General features: G+C 39.0%; 1 protein-coding gene across 3 annotated transcripts in view; it reads right to left on the reverse strand.

The window, feature by feature from the left end:
* PDE7A (phosphodiesterase 7A) overlaps window positions 1–17,879 on the reverse strand; it is a 113,138-nt gene extending 95,259 nt beyond the window's left edge. For all 3 annotated transcript variants that reach the window (XR_006885606.1, XR_006885605.1, XM_046642234.1), the window contains exon 1: window positions 17,742–17,879. Coding sequence is in view for 1 of the 3 variants with exons in the window: in XM_046642234.1 (XP_046498190.1) it covers window positions 17,742–17,879 (138 nt within the window). In the remaining 2 variants the exon portion in view is untranslated. The remainder of the gene's footprint in view (window positions 1–17,741) is intronic.
* Window positions 17,880–18,497: the final 618 nt, after the last annotated feature.

An 18,497-nucleotide genomic window follows, 5' to 3' on the forward strand; every position in this document is an offset into this window, starting at 1 on the left:
GTTCTACTAATAGAATGCTACTGCAAAAGGCCAAACATGCCTTGAACTAGGTAGGAGCGACAGCACTGGTGGTGGTCGAATCTAGCAAAATTCCCACAGAGGCTGATCTCAGCTCTATCTTTCAAACCAAGCACAAAGGTGTCTCTCTGTAAAAACTTCCCCGGTTCTCCCAACTCCAATGCGCCATCACTGAACTTCAGACATTATCCTAATGAGAACATGTATCAAAGTGTATTGCAATGACGTATTTACATAGCTGTCTTTCCTACTGGACCAAGTACCAAGAAGGAAGGGAGGAAACATGTCTTATTTATCTTTGACACACATAGTAGAGTGCCTGGCACAAAAACAACTGCTCAGTAAATGTCTACTGATTGAAAGATTAAACAAATACATTTAAAACAATCAAAGCCATTTGTATTCGTTTCCTAGGGCTGCTGTAATAAAGTATCACAAACTGGTTAGCTTAAAACAACAGAAACGTATTCTCTCTCAGTTCCAGAGGCTCAGAAGCCCAAAATCAAGGTGTTGGCAGGGTCACACTCCCTCTGACAGCTTTCGGGGAGAACCCTTCCTTGACTCTTAGTTTCTGGTGCATCCCAGCCATCCTTGGCATTCCTGGCTTGTAGCTGCATCACTCCAATCTCTGCTCCATCTTCACATGGCCTTCTTCCCTGTGTGCGTCTGTGTCTCTGCATGTCCTCTTTTCTTATAAAAACAGCAGTCATCGGATTTAGGCCTGCCCTAATCCCATATGACCTCATTTTGATTATATCTGCAAAGATCCTTAATTCAAATAAGGTCACATTCTGAAGTTCTGAGTGGACATGAATTTTTGGTGGACAATGTTCAACCCACTACACCATTCGACATCATAATGGATTGCCTTAAAAAATGGTAATCTTCTCATTCCAAAAGTGTTCAAGCAAAACCTGAGTAGCCAAAACTGGGATGTTCAACAAGAGATTTATGTATTGCCTTTGTATGCCCTTAAACCTCTTTGGTTTCAGTTTACTCATCTGTATGTGGAGGGGACTAACTTCTAGTCTCACCTGACATCAATGTTCTATGATTCTGAGTCATAAGTTTTCTTGAGAACTTTTTACAATTTATAAATATATTATGCTAATATAGAGAGCTTCAAATATTTGAATAAATTGAATTGCAGCAGAAAGCTTACCTTTTCAGCTCTGAAATAGGCAATATTTTTTGTAAACTATCCACCAGCACATTCACTTCGATTATCTTGATTTTTCCATTAAAAATGTAGTGTATTCCTCCATACATCAAGCCACTATACTTCTATTTCAATAAACCACTTTGAATACTTACCATGTGCCAATGAGTAACCCACTTCCGACCTGCCTACTTGGACCTATTATCAGCCAACTAGACCTCAGTTTCTTCATAATTTTAAAATTCTACTTAAATGATATTCTACCTAATTTTAAGATAAGCTATTTTTTTAATCAGGAAGATTTCAAAAAGTAGCTTTATTGATTCTCTGCTTACAAAAATGATATATCTTTGTTTAAAAAAATCACAAAAGTACGAAGAAAGTAAAAATTACCAGAAACCCCACCACCCAAAGATAGCCACCACGAACATTTTGCTGAGCAACCTTCCAGACATATGTATTCACACAATGGTATATGCAATATCCTCCATGTTTTCATTCAAAAATATGGATGTTATGTAGAAAGTTATATTAATAGGCTAATATACATGCCATTTTGCAAGTAGTTTTTTCCCCGAGTTGTTATGCATACTTTTCCAAGACAAATATGGATAAACAGCATCATTTTATTGGATATATTTTATACTGAATTAAAATACCATAATTCAACCAATCCTCCAACGACGAGCACTGAAATAACCTACATATCCGTCATTACTAATGTCGCAAACTGTTACCAAAAAAACCTGTGTACACATACCTTAGCAAATTTTTGCAACTGCCCCTTTGGACAAATTCCAGGACTACAGAAAGGGAAGTATTCACATTTAAAATTTTGATTTGTATAGTAAATACCTAATGTCCTCCCAAAAAGTTTAACCAAATGATGCTCCCAACTCCTATATAAGAATATCCACTTTCTCACACTCTGCTAACATTGGATTTTGTCCATCTTTGCCAATATGAAAGTATTTTTCCCTCCTCCAAAAAAACTTTTTTTGTTTTTGCATTTTCTTTATTACTAGTGAAGCTGAACATGTTTTCCTACATTTGCATTTCTTCCTGGAACTGCTTGAGTCTTCTGCCAATTTCCTACTGAGTAGTCTTATTTCTTCTTATAGATCTTGTTTGTATTGCCCTATTAAAAGTAAAGAATCCTTCGGGAACAAGGCAAGGATGTCCCCTCTCATGATTCCCTTTAAACATCATACTGGAAGTCCTAGCTAATGCAATAAGACAAGAAAAGGAAACAAAAAGTATATAGATTGGAAAGGAAGATATAAAACTGTCTTTGTTCACAGATGACATGATTGTCTTTGGAGAAATTCCAAAGAATCAACAAAAAAACTCCTGGAACTAATAAACGATTACAGTAGTGCCTTCTTATCTGTGAGGTGTACATTCCAAGACCCTGAGTGGATGCCTGAAGCCACAGATAGTACCAAACCCTATATATACTGTTTTTTCCTACACATACATACCTATGATAAAGTTTAATCTATAAATTAGGCACAGTAAGAGATTAACAACAGTAACTAATAATAAAATAGAACAATTTTAAGAATATACTGTAATAAAAGTTAGGTGAATGTGGTCTCTCTCTCTCAAAATATCTTAACTGTGCTGTACTCACCCTTCTTCTTGTGATGATGTGAGATGATACAATGCCTACGTGATGACATTAAGGGAGGTGAGTGACACAGGCATTGTGATGTAGTGTTAGGGTACTACTAACCTTTCGACAATACATCAGAAGGAGGATCATCAAGCCATGATGATGCCAATGGTTGGATGTCAGGAGCGGATGATGTCGACAGTGCGGGATCCAACAAAGGGATGATTCACACCCTTGGGGGCTTGGGGGAAAGCAGCAGGAAGGCATGAGACTTCATCATGCTACTCAGAATGGCATGCAATTTAACACTTAGGGAATTTTTATTTCTGGAATTTTCCATTAAATATTTTCAGACCATGGTTGACTGTGGGTAACTAAAACCAGAGAGAGCAAAACCACAGATATGGGGGGACTACTGTATAGCAAGATTTCAGCATACACAGTTAATATACAAAAGTGAATCATTTTCCTATATACCAGCAACAAATAAGCAGAATTGAAAATTAAAAATACCATTTATAGCGGCTGGCCCGGTGGCCCAGTGGTTAAATTTGCACATTAGGCCCAGGGTTCTTCGGGTTGGATGCCGGGTGCAGACCTACTCACTGCTTGTCAAGGTGTCCCACATATAAAATAGAGGAAGATGGGCACGGATGTGAGCTCAGGGCCAGTCTTCCTCAGCAAAAAGAGGAGGATTGACGGCAGATGTTAGCTCAAGGCTAATCTTCCTCAAAAAAAAATAACCAAAAAACTATTTACATTAGCACCCCAAAAATGAAACACTTAGGTATAAATCTAACAAAATATGTACAAGATCTATATGAGGAAAACTACAAAACTCAGATGAACAAAATCAAAGAAGAACTAAATAAATGGAAAGATATTCTATGTACATGGATATTCAGAAGACTGAATATTGTCAAAATGTCAGTTCTTCCCAACTTCATCTACAGATTCAATGAAATCTCAATTAAAATCCCAGCAAGTTATCTTGTGGATATCAACAAGCTGATTCTCAAGTTTATTTGGAGAGACAAAAGACCCAGAATAGTCAACTCAATATTGAAGGAGAAGAATAAAGTCAGAGGATTGACACTACCCAACTTGCAGACTTAACTCTAAAAGCTACAGTAATCAAGACATTATGATATTGGTGAAAAACAGACAGATCAACAGAACAGAATAAAGCGCCCAGAAATAGACCCAGAGAAATAGAGCCAACTGATATTCGACAACAGAACAAAGGCAATACAATGGAGCAAAGATAGTCTCTTCGAGAATGGTGCTGGTGGGGATGGCCCGGTGGCGGAATGGTTAAGTTCACATGTTCCGCTTCTCGGTGGCCTAGGGTTCTCCGGTTTGGAGCCCGGGTATCGACATGGCACCACTTGGCAAAAGCCATGCTGTGGTAGGTGTCTCACATATAAAATAGAGGAAGATGGGCATGGAAGTTAGCTCAAAGCCAGTCTTCTTCAGCAAAAGGAGGAGGATTGGCAGTAGTTAGCTCAGGGCTAATCTTCCTCAAAAAAAAAAAAAAAAAGAATGGTGCTGGAACAACTGGACATCTACATGCAAAAATGAAAACAGACACAGACCTTATAGCCTTCACAAAAAATTAACTCAAATGTATCATAGATGTAAATGTAAAATATAAAACTCCTAGAAGAAACACAGGAAAAAACCTAGATGACCTTCAGTATGGTGATGACTTTTTAGATATAACACCAAAGGCATGATCCACGAAAAAAAAATTGAGAAGATGGACTTCATTAAAATTTAAAAGTTCTGCTCTGCAAAAGACAATGTCAAGAGAATGAGAAAACAAGCCACAGACTGGGAGAAAATATTTGCAAAATACATACCTGATAAAGGACTGGCATCCAAAATATACAAAGAACGCTTAAAACTCAACAATAAGAAAACAAATAACTCGATTAAAAAATGGCCCAAAGACCTTAACAGACACCTCACCAAAGAAGATATACAGATGGCAAATACGCATATGAAAAGATGCTCCACATCATAAGTCATCAGGGAAATGCAAATTAAAAGAACAACATGATAGTGCTACACACCTATTAGAATGGTTATAATCCAGAACACTAACACCAAATGTTGGCGAGGATGTGGAGCAACAGGAATTCTCAGTCATTGCTGGTGGGAATGCACAATGGTATAGGCACTTTGAAAGACAATTTGGTGGTTTCTCACAAAACTAAACATATTTTTTCCATATGATCCCACAGTCTTACTCCTTTGGTGTTTACCCAAAGAAGTTGAAAACTTACGTCCACACAAAAACCTGCACGCAGATGTTTGTAGCAGCTTTATTCAGAAGTGCCAAAACCTGGAAGCAACCAAGATGTCCTTCAGTAGGTGAATGGATCAACGGTGGTACAGCCTAGTTTGGTAATATTCTAGTGTAGTACACTAGAATATTATTCAGTGATAAAAAGAAATGAGCTATCCAGTCATATAAAGACATGGAAGGACCTTAAATGCATATTACTAACTGAAAGAAACTAATCTGAAAAGGCTACATACTGTACAATTCCAACTAAACGACATTCTGGAGAAGGCAAAAGTACACACAGTGAAAAGATCAGAAGTTACTAGGGGTTGCAGGGGAGGGATAATTAGGTGGGACATAGAGGATATGGGGGACAGTAAAAGTATTCTGTATGATACTATAAGGATGGATACGTCATTACACATTTGTCCAAACCCACAGAATGTACAACATGAAGAGTGAACCCTAATGTAAACTATGGACTTTGGGTGATCATGATGCGTCAATGTAGGTTCAGCAATTGTAACAAATGTACCACTCTCGTGGGGGATCCAGATAACTGGGGAGGCTCTGCATGTGCAGGGCAGGAGATACCTGGGAAATCTCTGGACATTTCTCTTAACTTTACTAACCTAAAAGTACAAAAAAAAAAAGTCTTAAAAAAAAGTTTACTTTTTAGAGTAACTTCATTGTTTTTCTTAAAATATGTGTTCACCATGAGGAATTCAAGCAAAAAGTAAAATGAATAAAGCAAAAAATTCCACTACCCACCATTTCATACACAGTAAACACATAAAAGGCTAGAGAGTGAGCTCTCTGTATAACAGGAATATTATCTTTTTTATTCCCCAAAGTGAAAAGGCTTTATTCATAAGTTAATTTTTAAAGTATAGGTGAAATATGTCTTTCTTCATAAAAGGTTACTCCTGTTAAGTTGCACATCAATCACATCTCAACAAATCAAATAGTATCTTCCCAACTGGCACATTACACTTTCAATAATGGTTTTGCTTTATCTCTGATTATATTTTAAGCAGAAGTAACCCAATTATTTTAGAATTCAGTGTTTGTACTCTTTTTCAAATAATCATTGGTCTATAAACAGATACTTAAAGGTATTAAAGAAGACCTGCTACTCAAAGGAATAGTGTTTAATAAAGAAAGGAAGTGGGGGAGCCGGCCCAGTGGCACAGTGGTTAAGTTCGCACATTCCGCTTCTCGGTGGCCCGGGGTTCCCCGGTTAGGATCCCAGGTGCCAACATGGCACCACTTGGCAAAAGCCATGCTGTGGCAGGTGTCCCAAGTATAAAGTAGAGGAAGATGGGCATGGCTGTTAGCTCAGGGCCAGTCTTCCTCAGCAAAAGGAGGAGGATTGGCGGCAGATGTTAGCTTAGGGCTAATCTTCCTCAAAAAAAAAAGAAAAGAAAAGAAAACAAAGGAAGGGGGGCTGGCCCCATGGCTGACTGGTTGAGTTCTCGCACTCCACTTTGGCAGCCCAGGGTTTTGCCAGTTCGGTTCCTGGGCACCGACCCAGCACTGCTCATCAAGCCATGCTGAGGTGGCATTCCACATAGCAGAATTAGAAGGACCTACAACTAGACTATACAACTACGTACTGGGGGGAATTTGGGGGGAAGAAGAAAAACAATGAGATTAGCAACAGAGGTTAGCTCAGGGCCAATCTTTAAAAAAAAAGAAAGAAGGAAAGAAACTACTTAAGGAAATCCTATGGATCAAGAGATCCTACAGATCTATCCTTTTACTAGAGAGCAGGCGATATAGCGAGAAAAGCAACAGATTCGGTTGGAAGAACTAAGTTTAAAGCTCTAACTTCTCCACTTTCTGACTGTGTGAGCTTGGAGAAATCACTTCATCTTTCTGAGTCTTAACCATCAAATCTTTAAAATGTTGAGGATGAATTAAATTATTTATAAGGTCCCTTTCAAGCACTAATATTTTGATTCCATTCCCAAAGGAGGTCTAGAGTGACTAAGGATGGAGATACAGGATTAGAACAATCAAAAACCTGGGAAAAATTGATGTATAAGGTATTATTTCTTTATATCTACGGAGAACAGTAAAATACAGCAACAAGGCAATAGCTAGGTGGAACAGAGTAAACCAGGGATCTACAAACTGGGTCGTGCTTACGTCCCTGTGAAGTACCTGAGCATAGAGTTTCAAGGGAATTGATTCTAGGTTCTCAGCTTCCACATGTACAATTTTCTAGAACCATTCTGCTGACAGAACACATCAGTTTTCATTTACTTCCTCTCCCCTTTCATCTCTCCCTCTCTGCCATTTCATAAAAGAACATTAACTCTCAACACTTCCTAAAACTTCCTGTGGAGATGGGGTCCAACAACATCTGAGGAGCCAAAAGGAGAGGTCAAAATATTAATGGTGAGAAAGTTAACTACTCTATAGATTGGGTATGCAACTTTTTGTCAAGTCAACAGGTCATCTACTCCTACGTCTATGAAAATGAAAAGAGAACCAAATCCAGCTGCTACCCGACAAAGCACTAAAAATCATTTTCGTGACCAATCACTTTGTTTTTTTATGCATACAACTCAGAAGAATGAGTGATATTGCTAAAATAAAGTACCTTTTATCATCATTTACTAAATTAATGAATATATTTCTCAATACTTTCATCATGAAAGTAAAAAAGGAAGAAAATCAACGTAGAACCCCATCTTTCCTAATAATATTTATAAATGGATTGACAAAACAATTGAAAAAATCAGCCCCATCCCATCCCACTAAAAATGCATTTCCAATAAAATTTTACTTTTTTATTTAATACTTATTAAATTTTATAATTGATATATGTTGTTTTGATTGTCTGCTGGCTATTACTGTATTGATAACTCAGTCCAACATAAATTTGACACCGAGGCTTATTGACATAGGAAATTTTAAGATGTTTTTAATTATAATTGTTTTTGCACAGAACTCAGAAGAACAGGACAGCACTGCTAAAATCAAGCACTTTTTATTCTCATCTACTAAATTCATGAATGAATTTACTTAATTTTGTTATAGAAAAGTATAATAGCATGATTGATAAATGCTTTCAAATATAAAATAAATTAGGATAATAATATGTAGAGACAGTAAAATGGAAACCAGTTCAAAGAGAAAAATAAGGAATGTAAAAATTCTGAATGTTACAATTAACAGCTTGTTCATGTATTTTTTAAAATAGATGATGGGGGATATCAAATTCTTAAAATTTCTCTGGATAAACTTAAAATCGTGATTTAAGCAATACACCAACAATTAGGTCATTTACAAATACTGAAACATAGAGGAAAAATTCTAGATATGTGAGAAGGTACATAGTTCTTTCTTTATTTTCCAAGTTCTTTGAAGGGATATATGTGCAAAAACATTTGAAAACCCTCGTAGTAAAGTTCAGAATATGTCTTTAGTGCTAACCGTCCTCCTAAGATACTGCCTTTGGACATCCCCACCTGGACGCTTCCCAGACACTTGAACTCAACACATGTAAAGTAAATTTATTTACTCCACCCCCCCCCCCCCCCCCCCCCCCCCCCCCCCCCCCACACTCGAACCAAAAAAAAAAAAAAAAAAATTTTTTCCCCCCCCCCCCCCCCCCCCCACACACACACACATACACGCACAAAAGAAGGAAAAAAAGAAAAAGAAAAGAAAACCTGCCTCCTCTTCCTATCTGTATTTTTGTTACTGGCTTCATTATCTGGTCTCCCAAACCATAAAGGGGGGAAGTTTTTTTATCCTCCAATCAAATCAGTTCATAGGCGATAACTCCAAACTTTATCGCTATTCCTTCCACTGCTGCCACTGTTCAGGATCTCTTCACCAGCTGCCATAAAACAGCTCTTCCTCAAAACAATAACTATACTTACATTTACTTCCCAACATCTCCCATGGAGAGTGAAAGTACTTTATAACCATCAGAGCTACACAAAAATACCTGTCGTGCATATAACTGAGTTACCCAAAGAATGAGAGAATCGTGAAGGTGGAAGGAACCGAAGAGTCGCTTCCCTTGACAATATCCTTATCCAAATACCTTTGAAGCTGCTGTCTCAACCACCACTCACTGGGAATTTATAACCTCGTGAGGCAGCCTACTCTCTGGGAATCTCTGTCAGAGATCTGAATCAAATACTACTCGTTTGACTTTTTCTAGGATTACTGTGGTTAAAAAGGAGATTCACGATAAAAGAAGGACATAGCTAAAATTACATAAAATTCTAAACAAAAAAGTAAAAATCATTTATAATTTCACCACCTAGAGACAGCTTCAGTTGGCATTTTGGATAGATTTAGCTTTTTCTTCTTTTTCTTTTCTTTTTTTTAGACAAACATGCGTAGTATGTAGATATGTATATATTTTGCGATTTATTTTTAAACAAAATTGAGATAATCTGTAGATACCGTTTCAGTTTTTTTTTTTTTTTTTTATTAAAGATTTTATTTTTTCCTTTTTCTCCCCAAAGCCCCCCGGTACATAGTTGTATATTCTTCGTTGTGGGTCCTTCTAGTTGTGGTATGTGGGACGCTGCCTCAGCGTGGTTTGATGAGCAGTGCCATGTCCGCGCCCAGGATTCGAACCAATGAAACACTGGCCGCCTGCAGCGGAGCGCGCGAGCTTAACCACTCGGCCACGGGGCCAGCCCCCCCGTTTCAGTTTTTTTCTGCTTAATTATGTAGTAAGCAATTCCCCATGCAACTAAATATTCTTCAAATTCTTCAAAGTATTTTAGTGGGTACATAATATAGAAATGATAAGAAACACTAAGATTTATTTAGCCATTTGTAAACTATTTATGTTATTATATATCCTTTAAATTCTTCAAAGCATATTAGTGGTTACATAATATAAAAATGATAAATACTATATATTCCATACTAAGAAATACAATTTATTTAAACATTTGTAAATTACTTGTAATTTCCAATTTTTCACAGTGATGAATATCTTTGAAGATTAATCTTTATCTACGTTTCTAGTTATTTGCTCACAATAGATTCCCAAAAGTAAATTATCACGCAAAAGTACCAATTTTCTAAGTATCACTTTTTTGATTCAATAGCCAAATTACTTTTCAGAAAACTTATAATTTATAATCCTACTAGCACTGCATAAGTATAATCTTTAAACTATATTTACTTTTAAAAAATTTGTCAATCTGAAAGCAAAAATCACTATCATTCTTTTAGTACGCATTTCTTTGATTGCTAGTGTGGTTAAACACAAGATCTCTCTTTCTATTTCCCTACTGTTTCTACCTTCTGGTTCTTATCCTACCCTCTGAGGTAACAAACACCCTTTCCCCATGTGGTAGAAGGAAGTAGAAAAGAATGCATGGGCTTTAGGGTCAGAATGACCCAGAGTTTAATCCATTTCCACTACCTAGTTGTGTTACTTTGTAAAAGTGACAACTTTAAGCTTGTATCTTCTTGTGTTCATCAGAGACAGCCCTCACAAAGCAGGAACAGGGTATAGCAATCAAGAACATACAAGCAATCAAAATCTAAATAAATCCTCTTCTCTTTCCTCTCATTCACAAAATAGTCCTTCAAATATGGGAAGACAGCAATGCCCTATCATCTCTCACCAACCACTCCCCCACCTCGATTCCCATCCCTCCTGACCCAAATCCTGAGTCTTCTATTCTTCAGACTAAATGTCTCCAATTTCTTCAGTCACATATTAAACAACGTGGTTGCAAATCACCTCACTACCCTGGTCACTCTCTTCAGAGTATGATTTAACTTAGTCATGTCCTCCCAGAATGTGCCATCCAGAACATACTCTAGATAAGACTTGAAAAGACCAGAGTGAAGCTTATTACTTCAAATAATCACCTCAAATCATCAAATTATTTTCCTTATCAGGATCCAGGAGCCAACAAAATCTATAATCCATAAACCTAAAATTCTAACTATGTTACACTCACCTCACCGAGGAGGCAGGCGAGTTCAAGAGTGAGGGTGTGGGACACGACAGGCCCTTCTCCAAGTTCTTGTGATGCTCCAGGCAAGTGACTTAATATGTCTCTAAGCTCAGTTTACTCCTTGATAAATATCACTTATAGAGTTTTTATAAAGATTAAAAACATCCATTACAGTATCTGACATGTAGGAGGTACTCAATGAATGAAAACAAATAATTAACAATTGTTACTGAACCAAGACGACTTCATCTTTATTAAGCAACATTTGCCAAGTATTTTACATGGTCCTGACCTAGAGTTTGGTCTATTCAAAACTCCAAGCAATAGAGTAGGCTTGGCTGAAACTGTGTAACCCGATTAACAATTTATTTTCTTTCCCAAATTCTGCCCTGCCTTCATCCTCTCCTCCTCCCTCTAGCCAGCACCTTGAGAAAAATGAAGAACCATCCCTACCACCAGGTGGAGGCATAGAGCAGTAACCCAAAATTCCTACTCAAAAAACTGTCAACAGGAGATGCTTCTAACGTCAACTACAAAATCAGTGGCACATGTCCCTTAGGAGGGGCAGTGTAAATGTGCAGCACTATCATTTATTTGTGAATAACCTTTTGAAAGGCATATTTGGCAACAATATAAAAATCAACAAAGTCTGTTACCATTAGGCAAAAATAGACCATGTAAATGCAGAAGGGAATAAACCCTCAATTTTCTCTCTCAGTTCAAATTAATCATAAAAATGAGCAATTTGTAGCCAGCATAAAAAAGTTGTGATTTGTTTTTAAATGAGAAGATTAAAAATTAATTTTGGAGTTTTCTGGAGTGGCCAAAGGGAATCTAAGAATGTCCAGATCTGAAAAGATCTTTAGTCAAGAGATTTCTCACAAAATTAGAAATAGATTTTATAAAACACAAATCTGATACACACATGGTCTTTAGTACAGAAAGAAAAATAAATTCCTTAAGAGGATCTGCACGCAATAGGGTTCTTTATCACCTATATTTCCTAGGTGTCTTTAATCTAACTAAATGACTATTAATGATCCTAGACAAAAATTTGAATTAAGCTAAACTTTGTCCACATCCCCTTTTCTCAGCTCTTCCTTTCCAAAACTTGTCTCTATATCCATCCCAAGAAAAGAAGTCAATTCTCTAAAACTGTTCTCATCCTTGAAAGAAAGGGAGAAAGGGAGAAAGAGAAAAAGAGAGAAAGAGAGAAATGGTAACTGAATTGAAATTTACACTAAAATATTAGCAGAAGTCTTATCAAATTGCCTGAAAGAGAACGGATGCAGCCTCTCCCTCTTTCCACCCAAAGTGAGCACCCTAATCTTCCTAACTCCTGTAAAGGGTTTAGTATTTCACCTCTTACAGAATATTTGTGTTTTAAAAAGCATTCTTGAGTAGACAGTATGTACAACTGATGGAAATCGAGGCATAGGAACACAGCAGCAACATCTGGGTATAGGTCTAAAACCTCTCAAATCACATCCCACAGACTAAATGTGTTCCTGATGACAACTTATAAATCAGCAACGTGAACCCCTCCTCCTCAATCAGAACTACACTCCAAATACACTATAAATTTACACTAGTATGTTTGAGCATATATTTGAAGTATAGCATAAATACATATTAGTTCAGAAGTAAAAACCAAAACACTGTAGTAATAAATTTAAATCAAAATATGAAGCATTTCTGAAAACAGAGAAATGAAACCAAGGTCCCAACAAAACAAGCATTTTGTGAGTGGGCAAAGAGGAAGGTCTCAGGAACAGAACCACTCCCCGAGGGTATCCCACTGCATTCATACTATCCCCTGTAGTGGCCTCTGTAGGCAGATTTATGAAGAAGCATACTATGCTAACAGTAATTTGGAACAACACACATTTACTGAATAGATGAGAGCTCTTACAAATGAGTACGGGATATGCAAATGAAATTTTACAAGAGAGGAAATGCAAATGCACAAAAAATACTTTACAAAGCGTTCACTCTTGCTTACTGCAAGTTAAAACAAACCCAGGGTATCACAGTGTATCTGCTAAAGTAGTAAAATGTTTGTAAAAAATGTTTATTAATCATATATTGTTATAATCTAATAATATGATTGGAGATGAAAGAGAGATAATCGTTCACGTTAGTACTATAAAAGGACAGACTTCTCAGAAAGCAAAAAAATGTTCTTACCTCTTGACCTAATCTAGTGATTCCATTCTAAAGACTTTATCAAACATGCATGAAGGTATCAAATGAAGTTTTGCATACAACAGCAAAAACCTGAAAATAACACTAATGTTCAACATTCAGAGAATCTGTCACTGATAGATCAACATGAGATCACTACAAATGATCGTTAAGTGAGACTATACATCTGCTCTGACAGTACAGTAGCCACTAGGCCTATGTAGCTATTTAAATCAAACTGAATTTAAAGTTCAGTTCCTCAAACTAGCCACATTTCAAGTGCTCATCTAGCTACATACAGCAGTGACTATCATATTGGATACTGCAGAGGACATTCCCATCACCATAAAAAGTCCTATTGGATAGTGCTGGTCTATACAGCTGCCTGAGCCATCCTCTCTCCTCCTCCTCCTACATGCACTCATTTATCCAGAAATGTCTACTCAACCCTCAGGCCTTAGCCTAAGCCACAACTACTATGAGAGGCTTCCCCTGATTTACCCAGGAAATTTAGGTATACCTTCCTGTTGTCTCATTAGAGCTTGATAATTCCAATACAAAAATTACATCACATATAATCATACTATTTTCCCTACCAGTGACTTTTATCCAAGGGGCTTTGAACTCTGTGGGCACATATAGGATCTTGACGATTTATCATATACTAAGAACATTGCTAAAGACAAGAGAGAGGTATACTATGACTACAGGTGAAAAATGTTTATGTATAAGGAAGGTAATGAATCAAAGAAAAACCTGGTTAGGTTGGCAGGCTCACAAGTGATTTTTTTTTTAAATTACTAATTCTTTACATTTTCTCAGCACCTAACACAAGGAGCCTCATTCACAGAAAATGTTCAGTAAATATTTGTGGAATAGTTTCTATACTTTAAAAAAAAAAGACACCAAGAGTGAACCCTAATGTAAACTATGGACTCTGGGTGATAATGATGCATCAATGGAGGTTTCAGCAATTGGAACAAATGAACTGCTGTGATGGGGGGTGTTGATAATTGGGGGAGGCTATGCATGCACGGGGTCAGGAGGTATATGGGAAATCTCTGTACCTTCCACTCAGTTGAGCCATGAACTTAAAACTGCTCTAAAGACATAAGGTCTATTAAAAAAAAAAAAAGACACAGATGCTAAATTAGAAATCAAATTTAGCTTATTATGGTATTAAAAGCATATGTTTACAAGTTAGATCCCAAGATTTTTTTCAATAATACATATCATAGGTTTATGATAAATTTTTTAAATTAAACCTCAAATTTCTAACCCAAATAAAATTTGTTTCCAGTGCACTGAAAATCCGATTGAAATAACCTGAGTGCAGTGCTTCGGCGTGCCATCAATACACTAACTCATCTTCCACAGTCTCTGTGTACCTTCCTATGCAAAGCACTGTAGGCACAGGAGAGAACAAGACAGTTTCTGCTCTGACAACATTTTTTTCCAAATCAGAACTTTATTCTCCAAGATAAATCTTTAAACTCAGCTATCAACAATAGATAACCCAAAATGGCAAAACCAAGCTTCTTTTATTACCCTAATTTTTTAAATAATCCAAAATTGGTATTAACTATTTAAGAAAGTAGTACACGACCTGGTTTAAAACAAAAAGTTAACGCCTCATTTAGCTGGCATCCTTGGGAGAGTTGGTTCCACATAAATGAATTTTCCAGATAACTCATACTTGTCCATTTAAGCACCAACACTTAAAGTGTTTGCCATGGAGATCTTCTTAAAAAACAAAAATTTAAGAAACCAGTACAAATCTTTCAACTTTTACAAACAGACTCTATTAAACATTATTTTGACTAATAATTACTTTGTTGTACAACACTCGAGTCCCTAAACTCTATGTCCCTAGGGTGCCTTTTTGAAAGTTGTTGGCTTGAAGAGTTTTTCTTCTGATCCCTGGCTTTTGGTGTGTCGCGGTCAACTTCTGCTGCTATCAGTGTGAACCTGACTTAGGTTACTTCCCATCCCCCCCTTCAAATTTGCTGCGACTTGGAAAACGAGTTTGCCGAATTTTGCTTAAAACACACAGGCTTTGAGTGAGGATCTCCAAATCTATTTTGGTTGCTCAGTCTTCTGCTTATTTCCCAAATCCGTTAAAGTCTGCAGTTCCAAGTTTCAAACCAAGTTTTGGATAAATGAGTTACTGCTATACCCTGATGAAAGTCCTGACAGTTTTCATTGTTTAAAGTTAATGTTCAGAGGGAACTTCATTACCTATTCTCTTATTCAACAAACATTTATTATATACCTACTATGAGCTGGACTCCAATATAATAGTGAAAATAAAGAACTGAAGAGTTGCTAGTTTTGAACATATTTTAAAACAGAAAAACTCTAATAAAAATAACTGTTCTACACTGTGCCTAAAAAAAAGAAAAAGAGTTTTTTAGAGTCTTTTAAATGAAACTACGAAACCACCTAAACTTTTTATAATTTCTGTAGCTTTAGACTTACGAACTAAAGATGCAAGGATAAAGAAAGCTTTTGCTTTAACCAAATTATTTTACTGAGCGCTGAATAAGATTCCAAGATTTTCTACCTCTTTTTCTACTACTACAAATTCCCAACTAGCCCTAAAGAAATCACTGTCAACATATGCTTTAGTATTAAATGATACCCACTTCAGCATTGTGGTAAGTTTACCATCATTTTAATGTTGAGCAATGTTGACTACAAACAGTGTTAATTCAGGAAATTTCCATCCAAATATTCAGAAGTTCCTATATACCTCACTTTGGGGTAAAGAAATTTTTGGCAAGTCCTAAGAGTTAGTAAAATATGGTGTGACTATGATATTTGCTTTATCGGCCACCATCATATTTTTAAAATTCCCTTACCCATTTAAACCTAAGGCTAGAAAATGAGTCAAGAAGGAGTGGGGCTTAAAATTGGTCTCTGTGGATTAATTAAGACATCAGGTAACACCCCTGGCATCAGCCCTACTTGTTTCAACGCCCTTGGGATCTCCCTTCTCATTCATTTTCTCCTCAGGGAGCACAAGTAACTTTATTAGTATTCTATAATTTTATAAATGATTAGTGATTGCCCTTCTTATTTAGACTGAACGTGGAAATGGGTATTCGTCACATGCCTGCTGATCTAAGAAAGTAAAACAATACTTCCAAGTGAAAAAAGTTACTACCATTAAAAATCTTTTTCAGCAGTGCATTAATATCTCTTCATCATTAATTATGGAACCTGAAAATGCTTTTAGCAGTACTATAAAGGCAGATCATGGACCTAACTTTCAAAATAACAATGCACCATTATTTAAAATGTTACTTAACATTATAGTAATTTTTACAAGTTGGCTTTGACCTCATTAGTATACCACCTTGTCCTGCGAAAGAAGTCTGATTTTAAATAAAAACAATTCAGAGAGAAACCCAAATACAGGCTCTTGTTTTAAACAATTTTGGCAAAGAAGCAAATGACAAATATTTACTGGACACACTTATTAATAAGCAAAATCTCTACTAGGTGCCATCCACACTACCTGTAAAAAAACAAAAAAAAATACAGACCGGGCTCAAGATATTTACAATATAATTGCAGAGAGAAAATATACTCCCATAAAAGACAGTAATCCTAACCAATAAGAAAAATAAATGTATTTGAATTAAAAAGTGATCGCGAACATGTAACAGTCAGGCAGCAGAAATGGAGGGCACTCAGTTTAAATGTAAACAAAATTCTTTTTGCCTCCCTATTTTAAATCTGGCAATCAAAATCAGCCAGAATTAGGGAGTTGGGCCAACAGCATCACCATAGCAAGAAACGAAATTCTCAGGAGCAACTGGTATTGGACCATTCAAAACAGTCTTCCTGTGAGCACTCATCGGTAGTTTCTCTCCTAAAATCTCTTTACCAAATTAAAAACAAAACTGATTCCTGGCTATCAACTTTGCAGAAACCAAAGCTTCATGGAAGTGCACTCGATACCTGTCTCTGATACCACTTAGGGTCCAAGCACAAAAGCGAAGGAGACGGGAGAACAGCAATGGGGAACCGGCCTTTTGTTCAGAGGATCGCGGGACCGTCCGAGCACTGCCGGGCGCGCGGGAGCCGGGGGCGGCGAGGCGCGAACCCGGCACAGGTGGGGCAGAGGAGAAGGGGGGCACAGGTGTGCCCAGGGCCACAACTCAGGGAGAGAGGCCCAACTTCCAGACCGAGACGTCGAGAAAGGGAGGAAGACAAAGTCATTCCCGAGGCTCAAACTGCTGAGCCCGGAGGGGGCGGGCCCGGGGAGCGTCTGAAGGGCTCCCCGCGCCCGGCCGGTGGGGGTCTGAGGAGGCCGGAGCACTGAGGGTGTACAGCCCCGAGGATAAAGAAAAGGCTCTGGAATCCAGGGCCAGCATAGACACCCCCGAACAATAGGCAATGCTAGGTCTGGGGGGAACGGCGAGGACTGGGGATGTCGCGGAGATGAAGCCGGATGGGAAGAGGGAAACAAAAGAGAGAAGCCCCCAAGTGCGGGCCCCTGGTGGCGGCGATTACCTGCGAGAGCTGCCGGGGATTGGGGCAGCCGAAGAGCGCGGAGCTGGAGCTGAAGCTGATGGCTCCTCGGCGGCTGAGGACGTGCTGGGGGACCGGCCTGTCCAGGGGCAGCACCGGCAGCTGGTAACATACTTCCATTGAATACGCCCGCCCTGCCCCCGCGCGGCGCCCGCCCTGCCGCGGCCGCCGGCCCCTGCGCTGGGAAGGGGCCGCGGCTCGGGGGCGCCGGGCCGAGGCGGGGGCAGGGCGAGCGGGCGCCGACCCCGGGCCGGGAAGCCGCGCTCACGCTTCCCCTACCCCCACCCTCCGCCCGGGCCGCCGGCGAGAAAGCGCTGCGGCGGCAGCGGCGACAGTTACGAGAACCGGCGCGCGCCCGGCTCCGGGGTGCAAACGGGGGCAGCACAGGCAAAGTCGGAGGGGGAACCCCGCCGCCCCAGGGCTCTTCGGCCGGGAGGACTGGGTCCGGGGACGGGCGAGCAGGAGCGGAGCAAGGACAGAGCCAAGCGGTGCAAGAAAACACGGCTGGAGCCAGTGGCGAGACCCAGGGCGCGCGGCGCTCGGGACCAGCCACCAGCTCGGGCCGCCGCCGCCGTGCTGCCCCTCCCCTTCCCCGGAGCCTGACTTCACTCCGCCGCCGGCGCGAGCCCGGCGTAATTCACACTTTGCAGCCGCGGACCCTGCGCCAACCACGGCCGCCGCCACCGTGACGTCACGACGCCGCGCCGCAGGCCCCGCGCCGCCGCAACGCCCAGTGAG

This window comes from Equus quagga, chromosome 16 (genome assembly GCF_021613505.1).
Source record: "Equus quagga isolate Etosha38 chromosome 16, UCLA_HA_Equagga_1.0, whole genome shotgun sequence".
Lineage (NCBI taxonomy): Eukaryota > Metazoa > Chordata > Mammalia > Perissodactyla > Equidae > Equus > Equus quagga.